Below are 13,381 nucleotides of genomic sequence, written 5' to 3'. Positions count from 1 at the left end.
TGGGCGACTGTTTTGGTGACAGCTAACAATGATCTATGTGAGAGGTGACGGGGACACTTGGAGTCCTGCCTTTGCCCCTAAAAACTCAGCTACGGCCCTGCTGTTGAGTGTTTCATATTATTATTATTATTATTATCTAATTTTTTTTAAGATAAAATAAATATATGGATAAAATAAAAAACACTTCAACAAGGCCTGTGTGTGTCTAATAGACAGTGAGAAGGACATCATATTTCATGACTGTAATAACGTCATTTTCTATAAACTCTCTGCTCTTCGTTATTACCTCCAATATGCGCTAAATTGATTCTTATCGTGGTAGCATGTAAATAAACTTGTCAGACAGCCTCACCTCTCGTCCACTGGTCCCCCCTCCTCTCCCGATAAGCGGCGTGGTGCGTAAATCCTTTCCCCCTCTCTGGCACAGCCGTCTCCAGTCTGCCAGAGGAGAGCAGTCGTGCTCCCAGTGGAAGATGGCGGTGGGGATGCTGTCTGGGGCTGGAGCAGACTGCTGGATTTGCACTAAAAGCGAACCCGGATGGATATAAAGGATATAATGAACATATTCCGATATCTTCTCCTCGAGGTGTGGACTCTTTCAGGATTGTTTAACTAGAGCCTGCTGCCTTTTTTTCTGGCAGAGAGCCGGGCTCCTTGTCGGGGATTCTCAGACTATACATACAGAGACAGGGTGGGAGTGAAAAGTGGACGAAAATGTCGGATACAAAGGTAAAAGTTGCAGTGAGAGTCCGGCCCATGAATCGCAGGGGTAAGTGTTATAACAACGATGATTTCTCTTTGCAAACCCTCCTTTCTGTCTTCACGGTGTCATGCTACGTTATCATAAAGTTTTGATTTCTTCGCCATTGCTGCCTTCAGCTTGAGTTACGAGCCTGAAGTCAGACTTGGAGTATAGTTTGAAGACGGTACAAAATAGCAAGGAATTTTTACTTTTCACACCCCCGCATTGTGCTTCACTTTCCCAACAAACTTCTCTCAACAGAAATTGAACTGAATACAAAATGTGTCGTGGATATGGAGGACAACCAAACAGTGCTACACCCACCACCTTCAAATGCAAAAGGGGACAACAGGTAAACAAAGCTGAAATACTGCTCAGAGATGAGCTTTTATCATCGTTTGCATTACTGTGGTTATCTTTGGTGTTGCATAGTAAAAAGAAAATGCGGGGGCTTAGGATGTTTCGGGAAAGTCTGCAAGTGAAAGACCAGAAAAATGCAGGCTGCACCCTCACTGTAATAGCTCTATCCCACCCTGCTTGTAATACAGTAACAATAACACTCAAGGTTAGCTTATAAACTGCCTATCAAGTGGGCTGCTGGACCACAAGGCTAGCTTAAATGTCAAAAACACATTAGACCATTTTCTAGCATACACATAGTCCTGATTATAAGTAATGAACATGACAAACTTTTATTTTGAAATCAAAACAAACTGTATCTTTACATAAATTACAGTTTGTACATCTAGACAAAAATGCTGCATTGCTGCTGCTGCTGAGGACCTGATGTTTGCCACCCACCTGCTTGAAACACGATATTTTGTTATGTAATTCACATTAAATTTCCAATACTGATCATCCCGGCATAATATACCTCTACATATCAGAGAATACCCTTGTATTTTGCATATCTGATGTTGAGTTCCCAAGTCAAGGGAGATGTAAGAGCGTGTCTGACACATGAAGACGCCCATTAGACAGAACAGATTAATGTTGAGCCTCAGGGTACTGCTGTAAATCTCTGGAGTCAGAACTAATTTAACTTATGTAGCGTTCAAAGAGCTGTTAGACCACACTGCGTGTCTCAAACTTGTCAGGACGTTGCGCTCTTTTTCTGCGCTTTATTTTGGCTGAAAGTGGTGAAAAGCTGCAGTGATGGTCTGCAAAAGAAAGGCAGCAGTGTGTGCTGGCCTGTGATCAGATTGTAATGAGGAAATGTCTGGAGTGACACAACATGTAGGCTAATGATGGCTGTATGCTTGAAGTCACTGAAACGTCATGCCTGATAGCAACTGTCGGAGCTGTTATATTCCAGCCATCAGAGCTGACGTATTTTTCTACAATTTTGTGCTTTTCCGCTTCGTTTGCCTTCTTCTGCTGTTGGTGTCACACATGATTGAACAGCTGACCTGATTACCCACAGGCGCAAATACATCTGAAAGATGTTCATTTGGAAAAAATCCAAGATTTTCATTCAACTTGATTCTGTTTATTTCAAATGCACTTTCAAACTCTTCTGGCTACAGTAAGAGACCCCAGTCATTCCACACTCGAGGCTTTTCCCATGGCCTGCATCCAGCCTTGTTAAAGTGTAACACTTTCTCTGCTGTTCTAGTAACCAACAGTCAGCATTAAATGGTAATGAGCTTGCCCGGCTCCGCACATTAACCAGTATTTAAGGCAATTATCAGAACAGAAATTGCAACACAATGGCGGCGTTCCAGGCAATTAGACAAATCATGCTCACAGCTCACGTATGTGGGACAGGATGCAGAACAACAGAACAAAAAGCTGTCAGGGGTCAGAGGACAGAGATTTAAAGGGACCACATCTGCTACATTTGTGATAAGTATTTGACTGTGGATGTTTCCACTGCTTCCTGGTGCCATCAATCAATTTTTATTTAAATAGCATCAAATCATAACAAAATGATCTTGTGCCCCTATGGAGCATGTCTTTCTTTTAACAGGCAGAAACCATGAGCAGAACCAGACTCTTAGCCATCTGCTGCAACTGACAGACAGACAAGGAGATAAACAGACAGCAACAAAGAAACAACAGATAATTGAGACTTTGAAGCAGTGTCAATAATAATTTTACTGTTACCGGGCTTATCCAAGGCTATTCTTTCAACATTTGAGCATTATAACAATAGTAATTCTTCAGGTACTACTTTCTGCAGCTGCAGATTGACTACGGCCTTCAACAGTTATGATTCAGTTTGGTTTTATTATGTCACATTTATTTTCTATAGTGTAGCCCAGGCATATAATTACTTGTTAACATTTCAGTGCTGGTTCTGTGTGTGTGTGTGTGTGTTTTGGGTCTCTGTGTTTAGGCTGCCATGGTTTTCTTAAACCATATAATTTTCCTCTCGGCAGCTTGTGGAGCCGCAGAAAGGGATACCCTGTTCACTAAGACTCTGCCTTGTTTTGAAGACACCTGTTCCTGTGTGTTGGAAATGTGTCAGATTTAGTGGGTATTAGCATGCCAAATATGGCCTGCAGAGCCAAGACCATGGGAACTTTTTCTCTCTTGTGGGAACGCTCCGGCACTGCCTTGGCGACGAAAAGAGGAGAAAGAGATATTTTTATAAAGACAGATCTGAAATAGAACCCACATAAGCAATTACACAATAAAAAATGATATAACGTTGTTTGGATTTCACTGAAACTTCCCCAATAGTTTTGCTCCGTGCCTAAAAATATGACTTAAGACTGATGACAGACAGAAATGACTCTCTAGTTAGATGAACTTGTTGGATCATCAACTAGACATTGAATCCTTTCCGGATTGGGTCTCACGCTTAACCAAGTTTTCAGAGACCACACAGCGCTGCAAAAACATGCAAGTCACCTCAAGTATTTAAAGAAGTACACAAGATTTCCTTTGATGGCTTAGCCTCATTCTTTGTGCCTCAATGCATTATAGCAACGCTCGTGACCCCCCCGTGAGAAATGAACCATAATCCCAGTGGTGGGCAAATGAGACCTGGATTGTGACTTCAGGGCAGCAGGTTAAGTTTCCAAAGTTTTATCTTTCATCTGCCTGTTAAGTTGGCACGAATGGCATATTTGTAATGGGAACCTGGGAAAGTAGTTTTGTTTTCACGCGCCAGTCTGCTCTCCTTTGGGGTTCAGACACAAAGAAGGTGGGGGTGGAGAGGCAGAGAAATACCTGAGGCTGCTGTCTGCACAGGGGATGAGTGGTGGAGCATCATGACAAGAAAATACCCTTCGACTCACACAATGGGGCCATATTACCTCTATCATGCCCCAGCATGTCCGTCAACCCGGAACTACACGTCAGTCTAAAGACAGATTTGTTTTAAAAGCTAAAAGATAATCTGAGCTAAATGTTTTAAAAGGGCAGATGATTAATGTCAGAGAAATATGCAGTCTGTTGTCTTCCTTTATTAATGCTAACTAAAATAGTTTTTAAGGCTTTATATTTTTATTTCCTTGTCATCAGTGTTACTCTTAGCGCTGCCGTCCAACAATTCAAAATGATCAGTGGAAGTTCTTTATCTGATAATGTCTGTAACCAAGCTTGTAATTTCCGCTCTAATCTCTTCCTTATCGCTAATGGCTCCAAGAGCTCAGTTGGGTTTATCTCCTCTGACTCTTGTTTTTTTGGATAGTAGTGTAATCTGAATCATGTAGAGAGGAGCTTCAATTCAAAAGTCCTCCACTCCAGGGAGGGAGGGGGCGCTACTTATACCATGGTCCCTTTTCTTTGAATTATCTTCAGCAAATACTTTGACATATTTGGGGAAGTTTGTTGAGTCACTTTTTGTCAGAAAATTAGATGAGAAGATTAATGCTGCTTTCATGTATTCATGGATAAACAAGGCTGGTTAGCATAGCTTAGCTTAGCATAAGTCTGGAGACAGGCTAAAAACATTTTGCTAGCCCTTGTTCAAATGTTCAAAAGTTTTAGAGTTCACTGCTCTATGAGGAATACTGCTACTACTTCTAGCTAACAAACAGTCCACGACATAACCTGCTTTACATTTTAGTACGGTTTAAATTATGGAGATAAAAATGTTACTGAGTGAGCAGCGAAGGTACAGGTTGAGAAAATGTTGTCACCTTTGAACCAGGCTAGCTGTTTCCTTTTGTTTCCAGTTTTTGCTAAGCTAAGCTAAGCTAACCGCCTGCTCGTCCTAGCAATGTAATTACCGTATAGATCTGCAAGTGGTGGTCTCCATTTAAATTTGGCTTGCTGTCTCCATGACAGTCCTTCCCTGTTTACTTTTCCAGACCGACCCAATGTGGTTAGCATATGTCTCGTAAAAGCCTTCACAGATAGCCTCTAATGCTGTCGGTTTGTTTGTCAGCTCTTTGGATTCGTAGATGTCAAAAAAAGGTGTTAAGTAGACCTAACAGTCGCCCATGAAGTTTTGGAGGTCGTCCTCATTTTTCTCACCAGTTGTACATGACCAAGAGTCATGAATCTTTCCAGAACAAGCCTTTATAGAATGACAATGCTACCTTGTCCAATGGCTGCCCTCAGGAATGTTCCCTTTGTCTTTCCATTTGGCTCCCAATGTGCCAATAATCAACCTTTCCATTCAGCTACATGTTGTTCTCAGAGTCAGACGGCCTAAATTACGCACGTAAGGCTTTATTCATGCGTGCTATTAGGAGAAAATGTTTTTGCGTCGCTGATGAAACAATTCTCTCAAGGACTGTTGCCCTGTTTGTTCAGAGGGTGGGTCTTTGTTTACATCTTGATCCGGAATTGAGAAAAGATGGCGTCCTCCCTCTTTGTCAAGCCTGTGCCTCATTAATGTCAGATGTGGCTCCTGAGAGACATTTCTTCCATAATGATCCTTGGTTTCCTTCTCGCATGATTCTCTCAGATCAGGCTTTTTTTTTAAAAAAGTTCTGAAGCAAGTCTGTTGCGTATACATGACTTTAATTTCATGGTGGGAAAGGTTTGTTGTGGACTCACTGTCAGTGTCGTTCAGGAGAAGTGGAGCCAGGCAACGTTAACAATAGCTTATGAAACAAGTTTGTGACTTGTCTGCGTCTGGAAAGAAACATTCTGCTCATTAGATTTAACTATCTTCAACGCAATCACTTTTAGCATGCTTACCCTGGCTTTTGTTGCCTATTGGCATATGCATTGAGATAAGTGACATCTAGCTGTTGGACAGGGTCAAAAGAGGTGTGTCCTGGTAGTAAATGTGTCACTTCATTTCCCCGTGGAGATAAAGCCTTCACATACTGAACAAACTGATGAACTTCACCTCTTTCTGGCTCGTTTGTTGCCTGTTAAACTAACCAGATTTAAGGTTTCAGAGCAGATGTGGTCTGTGTTTTGACATACACACACACACACACTTGGCCCACTGCTGACCCAGCCTGTCACAATGGTGTCAGAAATGCCGGAGAGGATTAAATTAGACCGTGCCTGCCTCATATGTTTTGTTGTGAACATTTGTTATGGAAACTTCACAGTCCACACAGAAGTTGGTATGAGCGTCATGTGTGCCGCTCTCTTTTCATTACGGCTGTTTTGGAGATCCCGAGCTTGGCTTTCGTATTGGAATTACTTTGACTCATGAGGCTGGTAGGTTGTCTCGCCTCCGTGTTTACCAGTGTTGCTTAGTGACAGCCGTTTCCACTTTGTGGAGTTATGTGGATGATCTAATGAGTGATATCCCCGAGCCACCCCCAAATATTTCATGGGAAGCTAATTTTAGCGTGTCGAACAATCACCAATGGAGTCATTTGTTTCAGCGGTGAAATGTAACCAAGAACATTCACAAGGAACTTCAAAGTACAATTTTGAGGTACTTTACTTGGGGTTTCCTGTTGAACACAATAAAAAGTGAAGGATGTATTCGAAGGCTGATTGAGTCACAGCAGCGCGTTGAAGGCTGTCCCATTTCGAAGGCTCCCTCAAATGCGGCCGACAAATGCATGCTCCTTGTCCTGGGCCACGAAGGATCCATCGGGTGCATCCTTCATGGCACAACGTATCCCAAGATTCTTTGTGTGCCAAATCAAACGAGATGCCGGACTTTCAACCAACCGAGCAAAACACTGTTAAATGTAAAACTCAATTGAATAGCTAGCGATACTAATGTTTAAAATAATGAAAGGGGCCTTGAATGTAATTATCTTTAAAATAATATTAAGTTACATAATGTTAGTTATGATAGCTAGTTAGCCTGCTAGCTGGTTAGGGTTAGGTAATCTTCTGTAGACCAGACCGTCTCATTTCAGCTCGGCCTTAGTGTTCTACACAGGCTACGAAAGACACATCCTTCATAGACCAGGTCCTTCGAAGGATGCAGCCCCCGATTGAGACACAGCTTCCCGTTCTAAATCTCAGTGCAAAGTTAGTAACGAATTTTCCATCAATGTGTTAGCTCTGCTGGGGAATGTGAGCAGACCAAACACAACAGACTTCCTCTTTAGCTCATTTGTATTTGTTATTATTTTTCTCATCTCTGCTAGCGCTGCCGTTATCAAGTCTCTCAATACATCAGTGGAGTAAACAGGCAATTATGACCAGACAAACAAAAAAAAAGTGGATGTGAGCTATAACAGACTGACGGCATGCACTGCATACCTTGCATACCTGCAATTACTGCTTATCACCACAGGGGCCGCCAAAGAAAAAGAAACAGATTTTCAACACTGTTACTTTAATTTCTCTACACCACGAGGGTTTATGGAAATATCGATTTGTTTACATTTATCTGACAAGGATAATTACTTGTTACTTTTCAGATTAAATGTTCTACAAACAGCTCATAAAATTCAAGGCATTGTTAGAGATTTATTCAGGAGCTCCCATCAGGATTGTAACCAGTTACAAAAGAGACGTTTCTAGTTTGTTTTCTTTAGTTTCATTTTTAAATGCAGGACTTTAACTTTATAATGTAGTACTTTTACATTGTGTCATTGGTACTTTCAGTTAAGGAAACGATTTGAGTACTTGTTCCAGCCAAGACGTTTGCATATTTACAGTCGAAGCCGTTCCAGAAATTGTTTGTGTAGCAGGAGTTTCAGTAGCTTGAATCCTGCAGGTCTGTTTCTGTCATCAGCAAGTCAACTTCCTCACTGCTGTTTTTTGAATCCTTTTTCATGTCCGGTAAGAATCCCTGAATTCAACCACCATGTTGACTTTTGGATCATTAACGCAAAGCAAACTGACTGGTTAATCTTGGATCATGCCTCCCTTGAAGTCATCTTGGATGTAATTGATCAGGGAAAAAGAGCCACCCCCTTTTTACCGTAACTCTGCTTGGCATTTTCCTGCTGCCTCCTGTCTGTCTGCCTGTCTGCCTGTGCAGCAGGGTGACCTATGCTAAACTCTGAGTGGGTGGGGACCGGCGTGTTCTGTTCTAAACATACTGGAAGACCATCTGAAATGTTAGCTTGTCGCCTGTGAAAGCCTAGCTAGCTGTAACCCAACACTTCCACACACACACACACACACACACACACTCACAGCTCTGAAGGTTGTGTTTGGCTCAGGAGCTTGTTGAAATGTAATTGTCTGAAGCAGGTCGACAGCTAAACAGGGGAAAGAGTCAGAAATGCGGTTAAACGTAGGTTAAAGAGTGGGGGAGGAATAGTTTCTACAAATAAAGAAGAATTTGAATCTATGGGGGTTATGATTGAAAAAAATACTGTTTTTTTGCGTGTGCACATGGATGTCGTGAACGTCAACTCAATGGGGGGTGATTTACATATTCCATGTGAGCATCAGGATTAAATCATCGGAAAGTCTTGCAAAGCCGGCTAAATCACACAGACGGATCTAACGATTTATCCTCCACATTTCAAGATTTGGATTTATTTGTTTTCATAATGATTTCTTATTTTCTGGGCTGATTTCCAAAGATTACAGCACCAACAGAAATTTCTGGCAGCTAATTTGAAGCAGCCTCGTCCTGATCTGTCAGGTGAAGGGAGTGTTTATTGAGTTCAGATTTAATTGAATGAAAATGTATTTGTGTGATATGAGCGATGTGGTTTTTTAGGTGGATGCTTCAGTGGGCGGATGATACTGTAGATTAATCTGGTGTGTTGCCTACTGGGCTAGGAGATTGCAGTTTTTGGTGGCATAATAACCCAGTGGCCTTAATCCGGCTCCATAACCACAGGGGGGATTCCACTGCTGCCCTCCCACTCCTCATACCTTCCTTTTGGGCACCAGCAGCACACATGAGTCTGAGCTGCCAGGCGCAGAGATGCTTCCAGCAGTCACGATCACAGACTGACTCTTAGGTTTCTTACTAAAAGTGGATTTTATAAAGAAGATCAAAGGGTTCTCCCCTGATCCGTCTGCCAGGACACAGGATCAGGTCAGGGAGAATCTGTCTGTCGTAGCATGAGAGGCCAATTCCCACCCTGAGCCAAGTTAAAATCATTCATGGGTGCCTTGGCATCAGGTAGCTGCAGGCGTGGGAGCCTGAGCGTGCCCTTGATGACACACACTCTAAAGCACGCAGAACCAGCAGCCCCTCCTCCTCCTCTCTGACTTCAGCCATGCCCGGCTGGCTCTGCAGTGTCCGCCTGCATCTGCCTTTAAGGGAGGCAGAATGTGATGCTATCTGGCACTTCTGTGCCATACATGTGTGCCACACAGTTGTTTAACCAGAACACTGCCTTTAATACACCCTCAAGCTCAGACTTGACATGCAGGCTGATTATTAAGCAAATAGCCCGTGGGCTTCATGCCTGAATCATTTTTAGCTGCACTGTGCAAACGATTGTGACCGAGCTGGAACCAGACGCATCTCTAAACAGGAAGGATGATTAATCAGGTGTAATCGTTGTGTACTGCATTGCAGATTTCATTTCTGTTTTGCTTAAAACTGGCAGGACAATTGTGAGAAAATGTTCTGTTTTTTTGTCATATATGATTTAACTGAAAGACTTTGGGTTAAAAAGAGCTGCATGGAAAAAACTAGCAATTTAAAGATATAATGTCTGTTCTATTGCTATCTATAGTCACTATCTATCGCCGAATGAGGTAACACAATGGTGACTGAGCCTATGGCCCACTGATGAAAGCCTTTGCATTTGCAGTATATAGTATTATTATGGACTGGGTGTCTGTGGCGACTTTTGCGGAAAAAATCACAAGTGGCGCCCAGTTTGTGAGGCGTTTTCCATCACCCAGCAGTGGTTGGTCTGCCAGAGAGGGTAGGCGGAGCTAAGCGGCTGCATTTCCGGTCTCTGCAAGTGTTGCGAGTAAACAGTAATCTACTATTGCTGAACAAACAAAGAAAAGATCGATGATTACAGATACAGCTTCAAAAATAAGTGAAAATCCAGATGAAAAAGAAACAAATTTGATGCTCAGATGAAGGCCAAGGAAAGCAACAGTCAGCGAGGAAAATCAAGAGTTAAAATCGTAACAAAGGGAGCCAACTGTAGATGTCTGGTTAAATTGGGAACTGTACCCCCGTAGTTGCTGTATAACGCAACTGAAATCTACGAGATTATATCTTTAAATAAAAAACATTCAGCTGAGAATTTATGAAATCACCGGTTTTTGATACTTTTATAGAAAACAGTGACAGTACAAAACCGAATACATTAAAAATAATTTGTATATAAGTAGTGCTAGAAAATGTTTACTTTTATTATCAGCAAGTCTAACCATCTTATTTATAATTAACAGCCTTAAACATGGGAAAAAAAACTTTTTTTTTAATTTAATTTTTTTAGATTTAAGATTTTTATTCTTTTGCTTTTGCCTTTATTAGATAAGACAGCTGAAGAGAGACAGGAAATGTGGGGAGGAGAGAGGGTGACATGCACCAAATGATCGGCAGACCGGGACTTAAACCTGCGATAAGTGCGTCGCTCTGTACATGGGGCGCCTGCTCTACCAACTGAGCTAAACCAGCGCCTTGAAGAAAGAAGGAAAGAATTAATAGATAAATCGAATTTTTCAAGAACTTAAAATGGTCAATGTTCGTAATACAGAAATTATACTACCATATGTAACTGTATTGGATTCACTGGCAGAGTTTACACGGTTTCTACAAGCAAAGAACCAAATTGCTCAGACGGACGTTACATTTCTGGGCAGATTAAAGAGATTATGTCTAAAGCAGAGTGGGAGAACTGGAGCCTAATGTGCTTTAAGTTATTGAGGGGGAGGTCTTAACATTGTGAAAGAGGGGGGAGGTTAAAGAAAGATGCAAACAGTAAAAACAAGTGTGAAATGATGTCAATTCTACAATTTATTTGCAAGACTTTGTTAGGAAATAGTAGCTCTATGAAATTCTAAATATAGCCAGTTCCTTCCATTGTCTTGTTCGTGCATACCAAACATACCAGATTTGGTTGCCTACTGTATGAAAAGAGTGTAACACAATGAGAAAAGGCCACCAAACCACTGCAGCAGCTCAGTCCTGCTAAGCTAAGAGTCCAGACTGCACGCATTCCTGTACTGTATGTCTTTTGTCTCCTTCTTTAAAGTGCGTGTGTCCCTGTCTCCCTCTTTCCGGTCCTGTGTCTGTTGTCCTTTTGTTCTCCATAGGGAAACGTCTGTTCTCCGTCTTTGTCCGCTCCTCATGCTGCACAAGGCTGTAGCTGCCGTCCGTCTATTTGTTATCGCAACTCTCCCGCGTGTTTCTTTCATCTTTGATATCTCCACTTTGTAGCGACACTGACATGAAGACTGTAATGTTCTTTTCATGATATCATGTATTGAGACCTGGTCAGTGGTCCTTGACCACATCTTCTTATCCGACAATAGGAGTCTTAGATCCGCACTTCCTGCTGTATGAGGCTGATACATATCTCATTGTAGCTCCTTATGGACGCCCTCTGCTCTGCAATAACAAGGGCCCGACTACAGGACGGTGCCCTGCTGCAGTCTTTGTTGCTGCGATTCAGACAGAGTCACAGTGGCTGACAGTGGCCCAGATTCCCAAACGAGGCCCTCTTCCTTTGACTCCTCTGCCCACTCTCTCTCTTTCTTTCTGTCCCTAATTATAATCAGCTCAAGCACAGTTAATGGCTTAAAGAAAATCTGGTTATAATATAACACTTTACATGAAACTAAAAGTGCAGAAGAGTAAATTAGAAGTGTTGACATCCAGTTCTCCTGGCCGTGCTTTTGTTGGTGACTCAGCTCAGTCTGTGTGAGACACTTTGGTGCAGTGTTTCAGTCGCCCTGAAGCTTCCTGCTCTGTATTAGTTACCGTGTGAAGGTGATGCCCTCCTCTGTCACTGTGCCAGGAGACGCCTGCAGGAGGGAGCTGCTGACGGTTGAAGGACGGGACTATGGGAGGAGTAGAAGCAACATATTGCAACATGCGTGGGCCAAAAAAACACTCTTACTTTTGTGCTGCTTTTGGGGAATCCCCTCTCCCGTAACGAGAATAATCCTACATAACTCAGATCCATACGTATATTTCCCCTTTGTCCCTAGTTCCGGCAGCTGCCAGTGCTGAGTGCGGCTTCCCCAGCCTGGCCTCCCAGTTAAGTCCACATGCATAAGAGCTATTTACTCAACAGAGTCAGTGGGACATTGAATCCTAAATCTCTTCCCTTCCTCACGCTCCACTGGCCCAATTATGAACCAGCAGCACCTACCACCAGGAAATGCCACTGTGTGGAAGTGAATGAATGAATGAGGGACGGAGTGAATGAAGAAGTAACAACAAGGAATTTAAGCAATGTTAAGAAAAGAGTGTGAAGTTTCATAAAATGCACAAAAGCTGTTTGTGTGTACACTGACAATGGGAAGTTTCCGACTGTGAGAAGTGCAGCTGCATCTTACCGAGTGTGAGCATGCTCTGACTTTTAAATCGTATCAACACTAACCATTCTTCTTCTTTCTCTCTCTCTGTCTTTTTTCCTGATCCTCCATGGCTTCTTCTATTTATGATCCTCCTCACTGGGCAGGAAACAATCAAAGGTACGTAAGATTCATTCATCATAAAAAGAGTGTCTGTTGTGACTTTTCATTGAATCTCCTGGTATAACAGATACACAGGCAACACTATTCCCCCGAGAGGCTGTGAAACATCCTGCACACGTCCGTCCACTGTTGCTGCCTCGTTTCTAGGGACGTGATTGAGAGTGTTTCAGTAGTTCGGTTGGTCAGCAGGAGCCGGATAGATGTCCGTGTGAATGTGTCAGCGCTCTAAGATCTCGTGAACACCCACAAAGGCTCCACAATGAGAGAGGGATGAGCGCGGACACTGGGGCTGTGTGTGTGCGCATTCAAAGCTGCATTGTTGGAGTGCACCCCCACTTCCCCCCTTGACAACACGCTGGTGACTAGCTCAGAGATGTTTCACACACCAGGGACGGGCTTTGTGCTGGGTACACTCGGCAGCTGACAGAACCGGACAGCGCGAGTGTGTTCGCGGTCTCTGGGGGCCTGTGAACCTGAGTTACCCTGTAATACCCCTCAGCTAGACGAGCACGTGGCTGTCTGCTAACTTATCGTGCCTCTCAAATCAGTTTCCCTGCATGTAAAGGTTAGACAGAGGTTGCAGTCCAATCACGTTCCACCAGTTTTCATCCTAGAAATGACAAAAAGGGCTTTGTGCTTCTTAGCTCCATCATTATTTGTTCTGCTGATTAATAGTAATTGTCCAATCACGAACAATTTGCTGCGCAGTCACACCCTCAGGCTGAGCAG

General features: G+C 42.8%; 1 protein-coding gene across 1 annotated transcript in view; it reads left to right on the top strand.

The window, feature by feature from the left end:
• Positions 1 to 455: 455 nt before the first annotated feature.
• The window catches only part of kif13a (kinesin family member 13A), a 36,685-nt gene continuing 23,759 nt past the window's right edge, over positions 456 to 13,381 (top strand). Inside the window, exons 1-3 of the mRNA XM_069655682.1 lie at positions 456 to 769; positions 1,004 to 1,094; positions 12,637 to 12,649. Coding sequence (XP_069511783.1) covers positions 715 to 769; positions 1,004 to 1,094; positions 12,637 to 12,649 — 159 coding nt within the window. The 5' untranslated portion in view covers positions 456 to 714. The remainder of the gene's footprint in view (positions 770 to 1,003; positions 1,095 to 12,636; positions 12,650 to 13,381) is intronic.

The sequence above is a fragment of the Semicossyphus pulcher genome, unplaced genomic scaffold (assembly GCF_022749685.1).
Source record: "Semicossyphus pulcher isolate SPU_LCO1_2020_fin unplaced genomic scaffold, fSemPul1.0.p SCAF_9, whole genome shotgun sequence".
Taxonomy (NCBI): Eukaryota; Metazoa; Chordata; class Actinopteri; order Labriformes; family Labridae; genus Semicossyphus; species Semicossyphus pulcher.
This window is presented reverse-complemented; position numbering and strand designations above follow the sequence as displayed.